Source organism: Dermacentor andersoni, chromosome 7 (assembly GCF_023375885.2).
Source record: "Dermacentor andersoni chromosome 7, qqDerAnde1_hic_scaffold, whole genome shotgun sequence".
NCBI classification, from domain to species: domain Eukaryota; kingdom Metazoa; phylum Arthropoda; class Arachnida; order Ixodida; family Ixodidae; genus Dermacentor; species Dermacentor andersoni.
Window position 1 is genome coordinate 51,493,471 of NC_092820.1, and position 19,690 is coordinate 51,513,160.

Below are 19,690 nucleotides of genomic sequence, written 5' to 3' on the forward strand. Positions count from 1 at the left end.
GCCATTGGTTACTGCTGCAGCAGCGGGCAAGCTGGCAACCACAGTGGACTGCAGTTGTCTGCTTTGAAAACCATGCCGGCGTGTTTCTTCGTTTGGCACTCGCAGAATTCGAATTTATGAAAGCTCCCAGGTCAGTGATAGATCATCGCTCGTTCGAAAAGAAATTTTAAATGAAGCATACCTTCGGAAAATGGCAGCGCAAGCCTCCTACGGTGAGAAAAAGACTGCGGCCAATGGGAGAAGCGGAGCACCCGACTGAACATGCGGATAACGTGCCGCGTTATCTTGCACCGTGCAATTCCAGCAGTAAAGCCGACAATCGCCTTGTGACATCGACACTGATAACCAAGCCACCGGAAGACGTACCAACGGAGGCTCTCGCACCTGTGCGTACAGCCGCGCGAGTCAGCAACCGAGATCGTGTTGATGGAAGCGACGCGGGTCGAAGGTCACCATCGCCGGCAGAGACGGTGTACCGTTTCCAATGCATGAGTGAGTGAGTGACTTGCGAGTAAGCCCAACCGTCGACGAGCTACATACAGTGTGGTGACTCAAGGCTCACCAGACGAATCGTCGCCCAAACGTCGCACGATTCAGACGCGCCTCGAGCCACGTTTTGTGTCAGCGGTGACTGCAGAAGCACAGGCATGCAGCGCTCGCGACTCCCTTCGCGCAGTGTCCGCAACTGAGCGGAAGTTCAGTTTGATGGACCAGCAAGGCCAAGAACAAATTTCGGCCCCTTGTGACTGTGAGTTCATTATTGTGCAGGTTTCCGCGATGAACTCTTTGATCGCTAAAACTTTGTGCCCAAGATGCCAACAGCGTTCTGTGGGTGTACACTGCAATACTAGGCTCGATCTGGCAGTGAAAATGGTGGTCATGTACTACTCCAGAAAGCTCAAGAAAAGGATAAAGAACACCTGAAAAAGGCATCCAAAGCCCACCAAACAAAGAGGCAAAGGTGTAAGAAGATGCCTGACAGCAATGATTCAAAATATTACAGCCCTGGTGCGCTTTAATAAATTTGCAGTGCTTTTAAAATTTTGCAGTCAGTTTTCTCAATTGCATTTCTTTTGTGAATCAGCTCGCTCGTGGAAAGCGTAGCACAACAATGGCTGGACGATTTTGGTCCTGTTTGTTTTGCTGTGATTTACAAGCTGTGCTGTACTTAAAGACAGTCTTGAAATGTTTCTTTATCTTTCCATTATTTAATTATTTCACAATAGCTACATGGCTCCTTGCAGTGAAGCACAGTCAAGTGCATGTTAAATTAAAAACTAAATTATGGGGTTTTACGTGCCAAAACCACTTTCTGATCATGAGGCACGCCGTAGTGGAGGACTCCGGAAATTTCGATCACCTGGGGTTCTTTAACGTGCACCTAAATCTAAGCACACGGGTGTTTCCGCATTTCGCCCCCACCGAAATACGGCCGTCGTGGCCGGGATTCGATCCCGCGACCTCGTGCTCAGCAGCCCAACACCAGAGCGACTGAGCAACCACGGCGGGTTCAAGTGCATGTTATGTTGAGCAAAAAATTATTAGCGCACTAAAAAAAAAAAAAACGAACACTGTCTTGATGTAGATTAGACATTTGAGCAAACATGCAAAGTATTCCCACCTCCCTATCGTGTTTCATTACTGTGCCAGCCTTTCCACAAGCAAGGAACTTATAAGTTCTTATAAAACAATAACTAATTAAGGTATCCTAATGAAATTTTAGATTTGTCTCTTTATTGCAAAGTGCAGTGTGTGTGCCAAATTTCAACCCTTTCTGTCAAGAAACAAAGAAGTTATTTCTGATCCCCTCCTCCTCCCTTAAAAGCACAACTACAGCATTGGGAACAAATAAGCCCCTTGATCGCATAACCACATCTGCTTGACAAGAGCAAATGATTGCAACTTTTCACTGGAATAGCCTGGCTCTCACTGAGCGATGTAGTGTGCTCGACTACATAACTTCTGGTGTTTTATGTTTCCTATGGCTATGCCAGGACGAACTTACTGGACTTGTGCTAGACTTGCTTAATTAGGCAAAGCTGAAAATTTCAAATATTCAAAATGTATTAGATAAATATTTGTATTTGCAATGCAGTAAAACCACATTATTTCGACCCTCATTAATTTGGAAAATCTGATAATTAAAACTTGTCCTCTGGTTAAATCATCTAATGGCATCAAGCTCTCATTAATTTTCACGTATGTGGCCGCACAACGGTCAATTCGGACAACCCTCAGAGCACGGAGTTGCAAACGCACAACACAAAAGTGCAAAAGCGCAAATAGCATCTAACCAAAACAAAGCGGTGGAGCCTGCATTACCAAAGTCATCACCAGAAACCATACGGGAACGAAAGGAACAACACTTGTTCAACTGAACAAGCATAAATGTGCATGACATCGCATTGGTCACATGCTTTCAGGACTACGTAGTTGCCACCCACATTTGCATCGCCAACGACAGTGGTTTCATCCGTAGCAGATGTGGCAAGCAGTAGTTTCGTTTCGACTCCATGTGCGTTGGCTATGCACCTACAGAACTGCACAGTCATCATCCGTAATGGCGTTGAAAGCAACCACAGTCTCGTCCTCAGTGGCTGCGGCAAACGGTCGTTTTGTTTCGAATCGGTGCGTGCATTGGCTGTGTGCCTTCAGAACTGCGTGGCTGCCATCCTATGACTACATCGATAGCGTCCACGATTTCGTCCGCAGCGGTTGTGTGGATACAGCGCAGTCCACTTATAATGATAACAAGAACGAAAAATTTGATCATTATAACCGATCATCGCTATATCTAGACTGCCATAAAGATAAAGCTGCCGAAGTAGGCAGTGAAAAATAAAATGTTTATTTATACCTCTAAACAGCGTGTCATGCGTTAGGCGCACTGAAATGATCCGAAATCTGCACTTGCTTTTGTTTCACAACTGTGGTGTGCATCGCATCCAACTGCTGCACAAACACTGGTGGATATAATTTAGCATGCATGAAAACAATGAGCGACTCGATCGATGAAAATGCACTTCAGACCGGCGGTCACGGCAAAAAGTCAGGAAAATCAGACGGTGAAGGGTTCTTGCGTCAAGAATTTCAGATGTTTTTATACACTGACTCTATGGGGTACGTAATGGTGCCGCGAAGGTGTCCGAATTATCGGGCGTCTGGAAAGCCGATCGTTGGCTGTACACTGGCAACTCCTCCAGCTGACGACACGGCGTCAAAGCAGATTCTTCACGATTCCTCTGTTACTCGAGCGAGCAATACCGCGACTTTCGTTCTCTTTCAAAAAAAATTACACCAAATTTTCCCTGATATAGGCACTAACTCCCGGAGTTTTCCAGAGTATTTCCAGACTATTCAACATCGCTGAGAATTCCCAGTTTTCCCGGTTGGTAGACACCCTGAATCCTAATGAATGAGGTTTTACTGTAGTTACTATTCTGTTTGAATGCCAAATGAAACATGAGAATATTAGATTTCGTTGTTTGAAAGTTTTGAATATGTGAAAAAGGGAAGTACCGAGAAGACTGCCAAAACAGCAGCGCACCAAAATAAGTGCACTGACAGCGTTAATGCAGTGCAAACTCGCGTCAGGCCCACATTTTTGCCAAGCACGAGGACCAGCTTCAGCGGGAACTGCTGGAGGCATTGGCAATACACGAAAGCGATGACACAGGCATTGGGGCCCCACCCTTGACATTATAAGAGAAGAAGAAGCAATTTTTTAAGTGACAAACCTACCACCTCACTGCAAACCCTACAGTGATAACCATCGCACATGCATTTCAGCTTTAACTTTTCAGAGATTATTATTTCTGCAGGCTGCTTGTCACGATAAACCTTACTTCTTAGTCACACTTGTGCAACCTTTGTCTTGTTTGCGATGTACCGTATTTACACGATTGTAAGTCGACCCCTTTTTTTAAATTTGAAAGTCTGAAGTTGAGGGGTCGACTTACAATCGAAACCGAAACATGGCCCCGCCAAAAAAAAAGCGATACCAACGGGAGCTACAACGTAGTTACAATTTTATGTTTGCTCTATGGCCCTACCCGTATCTTTTTGCTATCCCGCGTGTTTGTTCGCTTTTCGGAAGGGTTTTTCAACATTTTTGAGAGTTTTGCAGTGCATGCAACACTCATGGGGGGCTGTCGATAGTTGATGGAAGCGCCGCTGTTCCCATTTGCGGCGGCACCCTCAGAACGGCGCCGCTTGCGGTGAGTATCGGTAGTTCATGGAAGAGCAGACACCGCTCGCGGGTTTCTCTTTCTCTGTTTAAAGCACGACCGGCTTTATTACTAGTCGGTCGTGGTTTAAAGGCATTGGTATTGGTGTGACGCGTTCCACTTGACTGCCGGCTACGTGCTACTTCTATGCTTCCCCAGTCGTCATGAGTGCTCCAGGCCCACTAATCGTTCGGCACTTGTTCACAGCAGCGTTCAAGAGGGCTGCCATCCTTTACGCCGAAGAAACAAATCACTGCGCAGCGGGCCGCAATTTCGATGTTTCTAAACGGGTGGTGCGAGAGTGGCGACTGCAGCGAAGCGAAATGTGTGACGGCAAGTGAGAAATTTCCCACGTGCCGAAGTCTGGACGCTTTCCGGAGCTGTAGGCTAAGCTTGCGGCGTACGTCGCTGAAATGCGTGATCGGTCCCTGCCAGTGAAGTGCGACATGGTCATGAAACAAGCCCGGACCTTCGCCTTAATTTTAAGGTTCTGCTCCACCGTGGGTACGAGTGGCTGGCGGCAGAAGACTGCGAATTTACGCCAACCGGACCTGTCAAAAGAGCCTCCCTGACGGCTGCGTGTGGCTGGGTGCATTTGGCGTGGGCTGCTGTTCTGCAAGATGTCCTGGTGCAGTCGTTTGCCAAATTTGAAATTTCGCTGGACCACGACGCGCTGTGGGACCGCAGCAACGATGACGATGGCAGCACTAGTGAAGACGAGCAGTCCAGTGACCATGTCAGCTACTAATAAATTTTCGTTATCGAATGCGCCCTCGGGTATGCTCTCTGATTTTTTTTTTTCCGGTCAAGCGATATGGGGGGGTCGACTTACATTCGAGTCGACTTACAATCGTGTAAATACGGTACTTGCATTGTGCTGTTCGAATTTGATCACTATAAAACAATTAGGTTAGAATTGACTGCTCTTGCAATAAAGCAAGCACAATTTTGTTTGCAGAATTGTCTCCTGCCACGAGTGTCCTACTCACCTCAAGCAGACGACATCCTCGTCGGAGTCCAGCTTCCCAGGCAAGACCGTGAGGCTCGACCTCGGTGACGAGCCCCTCAGACTGGACGTGGAAGCCCAGCTGACCGACAGCGTTGCGGCACAGCATCAGCTCCTGAGTCTGAAGAACAGACAGAAAACAACACACATAAGCACTCAGTGCTAGTTTCTTGCCTCTAACACTGAACACTTTATGACCACAAAATGATGAGAATAGGGGTGCGTGAATAACAAATATCACTGAATCGATTTGAATAGTGAACGTTTGAATAATTCGATTCGCGAGTCAAATATATATGCTATTCGATTTTTCGGCATGCTTGAGGTAGAGACCCATGCAGTGCTACATGTCGCATGTACTGCAGAGCCAACTCATGCCCAATGCCACCCAAGTGGGCATTTCACTTGGTTTGCAGCGCAAAAGGAGCACCAAGCACGCCGTGGATAGGCCAACCTGGCTGATGCGGCAGTGGACTTCGTCACCATGAGCGCTCCCCGACGTCAGCCCGATGCGGAGATCGCACACAGCGCCTGGCGCCGCCATTCACAAAACAGTGCCTCACCAGCCGGGGCCACCTCTGTCAGTACAAGGTTCGTCCGGGTCGACAGGACCAATCGAGATGTGATGCAGACAAAGTGAACTGTGAACTGCTCGTACGTAAGACATAATATTTCAAAGAGACCCTTTTATTGAGGTTACGCTGCCATAAGCGTCTTGCTTCGGGGGCAGCAAGGCCTAGTCTGCTTGACGAAAAACCCGGGGTTTGTGGGGTTTGTGCCACGGTGTGGTGGTGCTGTCTGGAGGTTGCTCATGTAACATTCTTCTACTGTTGAAATTTGGCGTTATAGACATGAAGTCATTTAACTGCTTCGGCAGAGTGGCGACCTGCCTTGGGCGCACTAAAGTTGATGCTGGGTCTGCCTGCTGTTGCAACTTGTGCATTCCCGTAAGCGGTGTGGTCACCTTGGTAGCTTGCTCCACGCAATCTCTCTCCTCGGGTGGTTCAGGTGTCTCAGGCTGTTGACTGCGATTGTGTGGACTAGGCGGGTGCATTACCACGAAGGCACGGTTCAGGCACTTCCCGAATGTGCACTCTGTTGCGTCTTAAGAGTGCTGTCGCCTACTTACACCTTGTATGATCGAATACCACACTGTTTCATCACGGTACCCTTCAACCATGTTCTATTAGCATGGGGAGAGACTGACATTTTGTCCTTTTCTAAAATGGGTGGAGATCTTTCGTATGCTTGTCATGGTGGAGCATCATGGTGCATTTCTTGCAATCTAAGAGAGGCTTTGCATTTATAAACTTTGGTTCTAGCAGTGCGGCTGTCGTGGAAAGGAGTGTCAGTGTTCTTCTGCCCGTGTGGAGTTGCGCCGGACTGGCACTGATATGTTGCAGGGTTGTGTGGCGGTGGTTGAGAAATCCAAGCTGCACGTTACTGCCACTCTCCTCAGCCTTCTTGAGAAGCATTGTGACAGTCTTCACCGCTGATTCAGCCGTGCTGTTTGGTCCTCAGTAGCCTACACTTGATGTCGAGTGTTCAATGCTCCACTCTGTGGCAAAGTTACTGAAGGCTTCACAGGAGAACTGAGGGCCATCGTCCGTGACAAGAACTGCTGGCACACCGCGACTCCCAAAATGTGCCTCCAACTTGTGGATAACACAGGCAGCTGTCAAGGAGTTCAGCTGGCCAACCTCCCAGAAGTTGCTATCAGAGGAAAGTTCTTGCCCTTGTGCTCCATTATGTCACTACTCACGTGCTGCGAGGGGAAATACTGTCGTGGATGAGGCTTTGGCGACTATCTTTGTTGTGGCGGTGCATGCTTTTGACACACTTCATATGACTCAACGTGATCTTTGATTTCAGCATTCATACCAGGCCAGTATATGCACTCTTGTGCACGTCACAGTGTGCTCTTAATGCCCATGTGCGTTGCATGTAGCTTCTTCTTCAAGTCAGGTCGGAGAGCTTTGCGGATCACCAGATGTTGCCCTTTGTATGTGAGGTTGTCGTGCACTACACGCTCATCTCTGAAGGGAAACTAGGCTTTGGCTTCCAGAGGCACTTGATATTTGGTTTGCGGCCATCGTGACAGGATAACAGTCTTAAGTTTCTGCAGAGAGTCATCCATCAGAGTTGCAGCACGTATCTTTTCAACCACATCTTTACGAACTGGTAAGCTCTGCACAACATTCATGTCCTCCGCTAGTACTTGGCATTGTTCATTCGGTAGGAATGCTCGAGACACGGTGTCGGTCAGAAGAAGCTCCATGCCTGGTCGATACTGTATGTCAATGTGGTAACGTTGCGTTAGCAAAATCCTCCCTTGTAACCTTTTTGGCACTTGATCAAGCTGTTTCCTCACAAGTATTTGCAGTGGCTTGTGGTCAGTAAGCACAGTTGTGTGCCCCCCAAAAGCATACTGATGGAATTTGCATAGTGAGAATACAACTGCAGGCATCTCTTTTTCTATCTGTGCATATCGCACTTCAGTAGGAGTGAGTGCTCTGCTTGCCACTGGTACTGGCTCATCTGCTTGTAGGAGTGCAGCTCTCCTAAACCATGTTCACTGGCACCGCACTGCACCACAAGTTATTTCTGGGGATTATTGGGGGCGAGCTCCACCACTGGAAAAGCTGGCGCCCCCGTCGGCGTGACGTGCCATGAGGGATCACGTGGACACAGCGGTCGTGTTGGCTGCTTCAGAAGTGCAGCAGCGAACTGAAAACGAAAGTTTAAAGTCCCGCCTGCGCTGCGGCTCCGATTAAGTGGTGAGGCACCTTAGGTATCTGCGTGACAGCATTTGAAAGCACTATAATAGGTAGTGGCTGCTTTTGGAGGCGTGCAGCATGGTAGGCTACTGCACGGTGCCGCAGTGCCAGACGTAGGCAACGAAGCCTGGTGTCAGCCTTATTCACACATAGCCGCAGGACAAGAAGCTGCTTGAAGCTCGGCTCGCGAAACTTAGAACCGGCAGACAGCTATCGGCTACAACTCGGGTATGCAGCAAGCACAGACGCGAGGAAGATTTCTGCTACGGCGTCGGGACTGCAATGTTCGGTGAGTAGCACAAAACGCGCATGAGATGCTCGCTTGCACCCGCTGCCCGGCTAGTGTCATGACGCTTTATTTTGTCTATGAACTTGTTTATGCTAGACACTGGCAAGTTCACTGGAATGCAAAGGGAGCGGTAAGAAGCACATTAAAAAAAGGCATGGCACATGGTCAGGTTTGTGCTATGAATTAATGTACTGGATTACGAAAAAGAAGCAGCGGGAAATCGCACGCAGCAAAGAAGACCGATAAACATACAGTGTGGCGCAACTTGAGAAATAATGATATGGAAACGCATTGTTGAAACATATAAGAATTTAGAAGAAAAAGAAAGACTGAATCGTCGCGACGGCACATTACGAAATTATTTTTGGACAGCTCTGATAGCGTCCATGTAACAATGGTTGCTTGTGTACTGTCAAACGCTCATATTATGTGGCCTAAAGCTCACGGCACGGTGCGAAAACGCGCTCGCAGCGAAAGCAAAACATTGTGCGCGGACATGCATGCAGACGTGCAGTCAGTCGCAGCGAACACGTGCGATCGCTGCATTGCGGCTCCATTCTGTTATGCTCCGTTTGGTTTTACAGACAGCCCACTATAAGAATATATTTCACATAGTTTGCTCTCAGCGTTTTCCTGCCTTTCACGCAAGAGGCCGGTTCTGGAGACTCCATCGTGGCGACCGCGCTCAGTGGCACTCACTATACGTATTCGGTAAAGAGATAGCGTCTGTAAACGATTGCGTGCTATCAGTTTGCCCAAGATTATTATTTTGACAGTCAAAAACTTCCCTCGTTTTGAGAGTACTTACGGAAATATCCAAGAGGGCTGCCGCGTGGTGGGCGCCGTAAGCCAAACCTATGAGGAGCACGCCGCGTTATCCCTCACACTACGCAAGGGAGGCACTTCCGACAGATGGCGACTCCATAAGTCCTCGCCCCCAGTATAAAATTTGGTACGCCTTTAATTTGTTCATGCTGTAGTGGTTGCGAGTCATTTATTCGCGAGGCACGCTAATGGCCTACAAAGCAACGCAGCAATAAATTAAAGAGATGACAACAAAATGCACGATGCTTTAGGGAATAAAAGAAATTTTAGGGAATTAGGGCTGAATTTATGATGATACAGTCATCATCTCGATCTCGATAATTTGAACCCGAAACCTGCACGTTTGCGCGTGAAGCCACATGAACATCAACATCATCAGCCAGACAGAATTGTGGTGTCGTGCAAGAGAGGACTCGCGTCATGCCAAAGCTCGGATAAAAAAGACGCTGGGTGCTCAGCATAGAAGAAAAATTAGACATTGTCCGTGCTATCGAACGTGACACGAAGAAGTCGGCGCTGGCATGTGACAGGGATCTGCTGTTGACTACGGTGTGTGGCATTTGGAATGCGAAGAAGTTGCTCGGCAGCACTGCTGTGACCGCGAAGACATGTCGGCTACGAGGTTTGACTTTTCGCCATCGTTGCCTGTGTTGTTGCTGAAGTGTCAACTAGCGACAGTGATGAGGACGACACGGAAAGCGACAGCACGGGCGGTTCAGGCCCGACAGTAGCAGAAGCTGCGTGTTACGTCAGCTTTATGAATGCAATCGTCACGACGAGAACAGGGGCACGATAACGTAACTATTCCAAACGAAAAGTATTCTGAACTCCAGCACCTGGCAATGAAAAAGGCACCCCGGTACTTCTGCAGCGCTACCGCGCGTGTGCACGGAGACTACGTAACGCCAACGAGAAATCTGCCATGCAAGTGTTTGCCAAGAAGGAGGGGCTGGCTGAAAAGCTGGCAGACAGCTTCAGTAAGTTTGAGGCCGCTGTCGTCGTGCTAGGCCACCGCGGCATCAAACGAAAATGACACTTTTGTGGCGTGCAGTGAATAAATACTGAATTTTTTTTCCCCTTTTATTGCACTCTCTCAGAGTTCCGTGTTTCGTTTTCGACAGAAAAATGGGCGATTTCATGCTATTTCGGGTAAACAGTACTACCGTTTAGTACATACTTTTTCCGAGCTCCGGCCAATTACAGTTTAACGAGGTTTCACTGTAGAGACTTCGACGCCTACGGCAACCGTGATGAGCCGTCACGACAATTAAATCTTTTTTTCTTCTAAATTCTTGGACGTTTCAATATTATTTCTCAAGTTGGGTAGCACTGTATGTTTATTGATCTTCTCAGCGTGCGATTTCCCGCTGCTGCTTTTTTGTAATCCAGTACAGTGGAACCCCGTTCATACGTTTTTCACCGGACCGGGGGAAAAAAACGTAACAGCCGGGAAAACGCAACAGTGAGGAAAGCTCCGAAAATGAATGAAAAAAGTGCAGCTTCAACTATAGACAATTTATTTCCACAGAGTGCGCTTAGGACTTAAAAAAGTCTAGAATGGTGGCTTGCCGTTTCTTTCGCTCGCTATAAATCGCCACACGTTTCTCAATACCCTGGAAGGCCGCATTGCTGTCAGCGTCGCTGTGAGGTGCGACGTACCTGCGGAGGAGGTCCAGAGCCGCGACGGCTTCTCCAAAGCTAGGATTTGGCAACTCCCCGGCATCATGCGGCTCGTGCTCCTTGTCGTCACCGCGCCACGGCAATGGCAACGGACGAACGAATTTCCGCGGGAAATTTTGCCCTCTTTGGCGTAATCATGCTAACGTGCTAACGATTGTTTAGTATTGCTGCGGAGCGCGCGCGTCCGAGGAGCCCGGTTGCGCGCAGCGCGGCGTGGGAGAAACGTAAACAAGAGAGGAGAGTAGGCCCGATAGGCGGAGCAACGCCACGAGCAACGCCAACTTCCGGTTTCACTTTAGCTTCACAAAGAGTGACGTCAGGGCCTCTCCCGAGTTTCCTTCCTCCGTGAGTCGACCCGTCCAACAACCAAGCGGTGACCGTAATCACAGTGATGATAGTAAGATCATTTTTCACGAATGGCCACTTAGTGGCGGCCTCATGCGGCCTCTTGAACTGGCGTGCGGCTTCTCGCAGCCAGTTCCATAGCCAAGCCCGGCCAAGCCCAGCCAAAACTCGTCAAAAGCCAAAATGGCGGTTGGAGCGCGTTGTCTACTTTAGCCCAGGCGGGTTCGGGGTGCTAAGTTGCGACGTATCATGCGGGAACGTTTTTACAGCTACAACGTAACAGCGGGGTTCCTTATACATTGGATCCTATGGAAGCTATGCCGGGACCGGATGAAAACGACGTAGCAGCCGGGAAAACGCAGCAGTGGGGAACGTAACAGCGGGGTTCTACTGTACATTAATTCATAACACAAACAGATGACCATGTGCCATACGTCTTTTTTTAATGTGCTTCTTACCACTCCCTTTCCATTGCAGTGAACTTGCCAGAATCTAGCACGAAGAAGTTCATAGACCAAATAAAGTGTCATAACATTAGCCGGGCAGCAGGCGCGGGCGAGCGTCTCAGTGCACGTTTTCTACTACTCACCGAACATCGCAGTCCTGACGCCGTATCAGAAATCTTCCTCGCTCTGTGCTAGCTGCATACCCGAGTTGCAGCCGATAGCTGTCTGCCGGTTCTAAGTTTCGTGAGCCAAGCTTCACGCAGCTTCTTGTCCTGCGGCTATGTGTGAATAAGGCTGACACTGGGCGCCATTGCGTACGTCCAGCACTGCGGCACCGTGCAGTAGCCTACCATGCTGCATGCCTCCAAAAGCAGCCACCTATATAGTGCTGTCAAATGTTGTCCCGCAGATACCTAAGGCGGGGAAGCCTCACCACTTAATCGAAGCCACAGAGCAGGTGGGACTTTAAACTTTCGTTTTCGGTTATCTTCGGCGCTTCCGAAGCAGTCGACGCGGCCGCTGTGTCTGCGTGATCCCTCATGCCACGTCACGCCGACGGTGGCAGCAGCTTTTATAGTAGTGGAGCTCGCCCCCATAAGGCCTTTCAATAAATTTTAATGACGAAAATTTTGTACTCGCCCTATCACCAGTTTACGTTGTTCTCGTTTTGTTTGTAGTTTTGGATACAGCGAGTTTAAACAAAGCAACCCCTTCCCCTCTCGTTTTTGGCTATGTAAATTTTTTTCTAAACAAGAATGCCGATCCTGCATATGAAGCATGTCAAATGTGTCGAGAGTTTTCGAGAGAGGGCAAAGAAAGGGAGAGACATGAAGAGGAGAGCTGAATGGTGGGTAAGCAAAGCTAAAGAAAAATTAATTTTAAAAAAGTTGCTTTCTTTCATGTAACAGCTGCCCCTGTTGTTAGGATCCTGTGCTCATGACGCCAGGATTCTGGTGCTCCTGGCCCACGCGAGCTCGTGTTGTTCAAGAGTGCAACAAAGTGACAGTTCCTCACCTCGCATCCATCGGTGACGCAGGCCAGCCTGGTCACAATCTCCTGTGCCTCGTCAGCATCCGAGTCACGCGCCCGAAGCACCACACATTCCCCCTGGTGGTAGAACAGCTTCAGGCTGCAACCGAGAGCGACATCACAGGGCGGGTGTCAAAGTAACTAACGGCCACGGACTAATCCGTAACTTCGTGCAGGAAGAAAGCGTCCGGTTTTCAAATATTCTACTAAGTAGCTGCTCAAAAAGTGGAGTTTGGAGAAGTTAAATATTAAGTAACAAGAAGAATAATGACACCTTAGGGACTCAATTTCCTGTCAAGTAACAATCCTATGAAGCCGACGAACAATAACGTTAAGAGGATAGGAGAAATGAAAGCCTTCCTTTTAAATAGAAAATGAAAGCAGCTCCCAAAATGAAAAATGAGGGTTGCGTTTGCAACCTTGATATTTGCAATAGCAAAAGAAAAATTAAGGTGGAACAAAAAGGCAACCTTGCTGCCTAAAGGAGAACACTTGCTATAAAAAACAGGCATGTTTTTTTTTCTTTCAGAGTAACCGAGTTTTATTCTCGGGAGCAAGGAAAAACCACTTCTCATGCACTTACGGAACACGCAAGGCATTCTCCTAACATTAGCACCTTCTGCAATAGGTGGCAGCCCCGAGACTTGGTATTTTGCTGAAGGAATGCCACAAATTTCCTTCTTCAACATGCCATGCCCAATACCAAACCAAGTTCACAGTTCACCGAAGATATCTCAGCGGTACAGTGCCCTTTCAAAGTGCATCAGCTCCGTAACCAAGCAGCTTCTCAATGCAAAGAGTCCTGCCGGCTCCATCAATGCATCACCTGCTGCTGTGCGAGGACCACCCGAGCACCGCAGCAGTCGCACAGCCGAAAACTGGCTCTCCAGTCCCGTCGTCCAGCAGCACGAGTGAGCTGGCCGAGATGCCAAGGGTGCAGTCACACACACAACCTTGGCCTTGGTCTTCCACCTGCAGTGATTGGCCGGGTGACACAGTTACACCACGCGCTTGCAACATCCAAACAAGCACCACACATGGAACTGGGAAAAGGATTGTCTGCCTATATTATGCATTCAATTTCACATGGCACAGTGAAGCACTAACACTTGTCATAACTCTTAGCAGTCAAACACGTCACACACATGTGATCGAAGCCCCAACAACTGAACTGCTGTACTGAGGGGAATACAAGATAAGCGGCCGTTAAGTTTTATATACACGGTGCTGTTACGGGTGTCAGTCTTGTCATTTGTTTCCCCCGAGGGCCAGCGATAATGGTGGCACTACTTCGTTTGGGCCGATAATGAAAGGCAAGAAGAATTGAAAACAAAATGCATCCTAAGATGCGGTCCCGAGATATGGGAAACCCTTCGTCTGCCCACCTAATGTAAGCAGTTTATCTTGGCTGTGGTCAACTACAATCTGAGCCGGAATCACTGTGTCAATCATGTTTTCTGTACCCACTGTCAAACTGACTGCAGCAAATGAGGTGGTAGATGTGTGGCCACGGTCCTACTCACCTGAACCGACCAAGAGATGGCGCCACGCACGAAGGCATCTGGCACGAACCTTGGCCGTGGTTTCTCCTTTTTGCGAGATCCAAAGCTCAAAAGGGCTGTAAAGATTGGACAAGGAACTTCATATAATTTAAACTACACGTGCCCCTGTTTGAGAAATAATATATGCTCTAGCAGCACAGAATACGAGGGAGCCCTGACTTATTGAATTGTGGGGTTAAGAAGTAACACCGGGGCTATGAGAGATGCCATAATTTTTACCGCCTAGAGTTCCTTAATATGCGCATGAATCGAAGTACTACGGTGCAGTTCACTGTTAAAGGGAATGTTAAAGCATGGCGCCTACTTTGTTGGCCCTCCAGCTACAAGGGCCAGCTTATGCTTTGTAAATGCACTGCGGAGGTGTGTAGAAAGGTGCCTGCGCCACCAATCAAAAGTCTGCTGCGAATTCATGTGATCCCACACTTGTGAGAAGAGAAATTTCCCCAGTGATTCTGAAAATGTGCATTCCCCTTAAACGCCACTACACTGCACACAGGCATTTTTGCATTTAACTCCAGTCAAAACACAGCTGCTGCGCTTAGGAATCGAACCCACTGCCTCATGCTCCAGAGGAACCCTGTAATACCATACAAACGAGAATATAGGATAGGTCGACTCGTTACCTTTAATTTATGAAAGAATCACCAAAACACATATTCACAACGGGGCATGTCACCAGTTGTGAGCATGCATGAACCTCTGCACAAAGCTTGCAAGTGCGTCCTCAGGCTGTAGAGGCACGGTATGATGCCAACAAAATGACACTTAAATGGGGTGCATGGTGATAGTTTTTCCCTTTTGTGCCCACCACAATATCGCATGCTTATTTCAGAAACGCTCCAGTGGTGCTGAGTGGCCATGTTGCCATTCGGTTAGGCAAAGCCTGCAACTTTAACCTTATATGCCATTTAAAACTACCTCTACATGCTTCTACTCAACGCCCACCAGACAAAAAACCAAAAGCAAATCACGTCGAAGTCGATCGGAAGAATTCACACAAGACACAGTGGGCAGGTTTAAGTTAAAGAGCTTGAGCGTGCTCTAGTCAGTAGAGCACGCCCTAATAAACTTCACAGTCAAAAGCGACTTCCCGTGCAGGACAAGGGAGCGCGCTCTGAGCCCTCTAACCTGGGAGAAAGTGTGTGGGAGCTCGTGCCTGCTTTGGCTCGAGTACTTTGGCAAAGCCATGTATGCGAGCATGTGGCTTTGCTGTTCTGAGTGTGGTAACCCAATGCACCCAGAGACAAGAAAAAAAGAAATGCCCACCATCACATTTGGATGTTGGTATTGCTATGGCTATGCATTTGCCAACATGCACACCGTAGGCCATATAACAAGAGGGCAGACTTTAGCCTGCTTTCTTGAAGAAAACATGTTGTCTTACATTTCAGTATTTACGGCATCCTCTTTGTCGCTGTTGCATTAACCTTCACCAACACGAGTCAATGAAACAGAGGGCTAACCTGGGCCCACAACTCAAGGACACTCCCTAGCATAGCAAGACTAGCTGCTTGTGGTGCAATGAATGCTGCCTGCTGTTCTTGAACTACGCCATACGGTGAGATGCTTACGCTGTTCAAAGTGGAGAGGGTGCTACTTTACTGTGACCAAGTTGCCATGGCAATATGTCTTTCCGCTTAAAGGGACAGTCTACTGTGTTTGGGGTAGTTAGAGAAGTACGGCAGAGGCCTTTGCCCTACAGTGGGCGTAGCCAGGCTGATGATGATGATGATACTGAGTTTCAAGGGCCTACTACTTGGTAGTGCAATAGAATGCCTTCCACTTTAAGTTTCTAAACGTACAGTTGTTCCTTTGGAAAGCAAGTAGAAATTTTTAAAACAGAATTTTTCAATCCACGTAGTCTCTGCTTAAAACTGTGCATGGTCGTCTGCAACGCCGGTCACTGGACGTGATGGCAATGCCATGCCGGTAAAAGTGAGAAACTGGAAATGTTTGTACGGGAACGGCTGCTTTGTGTTATACAGTCGACTTTCGTTAATTTGACCCTAACAGGACCGACGAAGTTGATCGAGTTATCCAGCAGGTCAAATTAAACACGATGCAGAAAAACACGAGAAAAACACTGCCAATTCGTTTGGTACAGTAGTACTTTCCTCCGATTCTAGCATGCTCCAGAATCAAACAGGTCCTACTTTCTATGGGTCCAAAGTAGAAAAGTAGCATAGAAATGATATTAAAGCTTCTAAAAAATGTTGAAATCTTACGCACACGCGATTTTTTACCAAGAAAAATTGGCGAAATTCTAATAGCATCTTTTGCACAATAGCAACCGGATTCCTAAAGTCAGCTTCGTTCACATGGTCTTTAAAATCGGCTTCGCTGCAATACCTCTGTGTAAGGCCAGGCTACATCGAGCAAAAAACCAGCGTCAAAGCGACAAACTTCACTTGGAGGCATATGCACAACGCTCGCCATCCAAAAATTTCACATCTGCCGCCGACCCAGCTCGATCAGAACGAATTCGGGCGGCGAGCGTGCCTTTCGTGCTTCGCAGGCATTGTCATGAGCGATCTTCCTCAGGCTGGTAGCTGGTTTTAAAGCAGCCAAAAGTTCCCATTTTTGTTTCTTCCTTAGCGCCACTGGCACAGCATTGGTTGCACGGCCAAGTGCCTCGAGAGGAAAAGGGAACGAGAGATTATAGTTAGTAGCCGACTGTGCCTGGTTTCTATGCTGTTTGCCTCTGCATCGCCCAGACGGCACACACTGTGGCTGGTGGCTTTGAGAACGAGAGCCGCCGACAGGCCTCTTTCATGCCAAATTTCAATAATGCTATCCTCTCCAGCTGCAGTACTAGACCTTCTGTTGCTGGAGAAAGTTTTCGGGAAATTAAACCCATGAATCATCACAATGTGTTCTTAGAAGGGGTGGGCAAATACCGAATAGTAGATTTCAAATCAAATATCGAATCAAATCAAGAAAGAAGTGCCAAATATCGAATCCAATATCAGAAAATTCGACACAAACTTTTACGCTTACAATTTTTGTGCAAAAGACAACCAGCTGCACATGCTCAAGAGGATTCTCACATTTCTTCCAACTAATGTCGAAGGAATGGCAAATTTGCCTTAAGTACCAATGAGGTTCTCAGTTTAATAATGGGCCGTACTGTACTTAACGGTAATCTTTTATTCGTGAGTCGATCACCACTCCGCGTGTTGCCTTCATCGACAGTAAAAAGCAGGCGCCGTCTACGCTGTTCTCATCATCACGTTTGGCATGATTTACGACCTGTCAAAGATTCTGAAATGTGGAAGGTTAGGGCAAGTTTTCGTGACGCTCATGCGTGCAAATTTGCCGCAGACTCCAATTAATTAAACACGTGTGCGCCTGCAGTACACAAAGGCTTCCACTGGGGCTATTTTGCACGACGTCATTCTGTTTACTGCGCCATATGTTGCACATTGTCCTTCGTGTAACAATAGAGTGCCGTAAACAGAATGATGCTGTCACAGTATGAGCACCGAGATGCCTAAAGCGTAGCACAATGCAGGTTCCCAAAAGTAAACTTCGCCGCAGTACAGCGATGTTACGTGGTCAAGCATGTGCAATGTAGCGCACTGAAGCACAAGAATGCAGAGGGGCCACTGCGACAGGATATAAAATGTGGTGCCTAATAATACATGCGCACACCCGCCATCTCCTGTTACAGTACGAGCACCAAGATGCCTAATAATTGTACTGGCAAGACTTCGAAGCTATTTTGAAAGTGGCTGTGGTGATTTAAGTTTTGAGAGCACTTAAAGGCGTGCATTCTTTTTCGACTGCCCCATTTTTCTAACGTTTTTGCATTCCCTAGCGAGTCCGAAAAGTCAGACGTTGACTGTGTATTGGTTTAATGCTAAACACACTACCGTCAACAGTCATCGTGAGACAGGTTCTGCCAAATTTATTATGACATAAGAATGAGTTGAGTGAATTTTATTTACAATTGTAAAAAATTTGTTATGCTGGTTGATCCACATATTCGAAAGCAAACCATGTACAGTTAAACCTCAACATAATGAACTTCAATATAATGAAATCCTAAATATAACAGTACTTAACTCATCATAACTTCTTGTCCATAGAACACCATGTATTTAGAACCTCAATACAATGAATTTCGTTTATACACCACTTCAATATAACGAAATTTCACTGCCACTGCAAAGCAATACTCAGAGAATAAATGGAAACTTCTGCAGACGCAGACAGTCAAATGGCTGAATCACAAAAGGCTGTTTGCGAATCCACATCTTAAATCGCGTGCCGCACGACCATGAATGACTGCCGAAGTGGAGCAACATCAGGTTCCTCATAAACTAGGGGTGTGAGAACACTCGAATGTTCGATTTCAAATCAACAGTGAACGTTTGAATAGTTCAATTCGCGAACTGAATGTCTAATATTAGATTCCTTGAACATTTGGTTTTTTTACTACTATTCCGTATGTTCTGTAAATTACCCGGCGCTGGTCGGTGCCTTTACGTGCACAGCGGTCCTACGGCATGCATCGATAAAAGGTACGACCAGAGCGAGGAAGTACGGTAGCAGGAGCGAAGGAATTAACCTTTGTGCAGCCTTTCGCTTCAATGCAGCTAAGCGACGAGAACGCAGTGCAGTGCGCCTAGATGCGTATTCTCTTGTCGCCGCCGCAGATCGCTTTCAAGATAGGGGCCACGTGGCCACGCCGTACGTAGCAGCCACCAGTGTAGAACGCCTCTGCTGTTTGCACTAGTCTCGCACGCAAGTTTTGGGAACTCCGCACGCCTGTGATGCGGCCTTAGTTCCGTCCATCTTCGCACACGTGATCGCTTTACTTTTAATTGCAGCATCATGATGAACTCGGCATGTCTTTGGAGTTGGCACTTCCATGCTGATAGAGCAAACGCAGAAAACGGGAAGACGGACGGTGCACTAACCTAAGCCAAAGGAAGCATTGCCTAAGCACATGTACTGCAACGCATGGAGGAAGCTACGGCAGCTAGGCTCAAAGCGCGTACGAGGCGGCCATTTTGTAATGTCGATGGCAATACGGTAATGCGGATTTAGGGTCGTACTCGATTCTACCGCGCACTCAATTTTTGGACCCGTTTTATCGAAAGAAAGTGCGCATTAGATTCGAGTAAATACGGCATACGGATAGCAAATGGGCACACAAAAAAAATGGAAGAGGGGAGGGGGTGCCGCACGAACATGCCTTGGGCCTCCCGATTTGATAATGGTTTACCATGGGCACAGGCCGCAGTCGACTCATGCGGCACCGATGCCAGCATGGAGTAGTGTGGATTGTCACGTAATGCACATTTCCCGGCTTTGTCCATCGTGCAGAGTAGCCTTAACAAGCTGACAACTTACAGAAACCACCCGCCATAAGATGAAAACACTGTTTCCTGGAAGAAAACTGGAAAGCAAAACTTATTATGCAATACAAGACTGCCATTAAGAACAGTATGGCCAACTATTAAACTGAAAACCTAATTGGTATTTAGGACAACTTTGCTA

General features: G+C 47.6%; 1 protein-coding gene across 3 annotated transcripts in view; it reads right to left on the reverse strand.

Annotated features, from left to right (window-relative positions):
* LOC126534452 (signal-induced proliferation-associated 1-like protein 2) overlaps positions 1-19,690 on the reverse strand; it is a 188,383-nt gene that overhangs the window by 64,010 nt on the left and 104,683 nt on the right. For all 3 annotated transcript variants that reach the window (XM_050181729.3, XM_055072906.2, XM_055072907.2), the window contains exons 13-16: positions 14,147-14,241; positions 13,450-13,595; positions 12,609-12,723; positions 5,216-5,353 (exon numbers count right to left, since the gene is read on the reverse strand). In XM_050181729.3, coding sequence (XP_050037686.2) covers positions 5,216-5,353; positions 12,609-12,723; positions 13,450-13,595; positions 14,147-14,241 — 494 coding nt within the window. The remainder of the gene's footprint in view (positions 1-5,215; positions 5,354-12,608; positions 12,724-13,449; positions 13,596-14,146; positions 14,242-19,690) is intronic.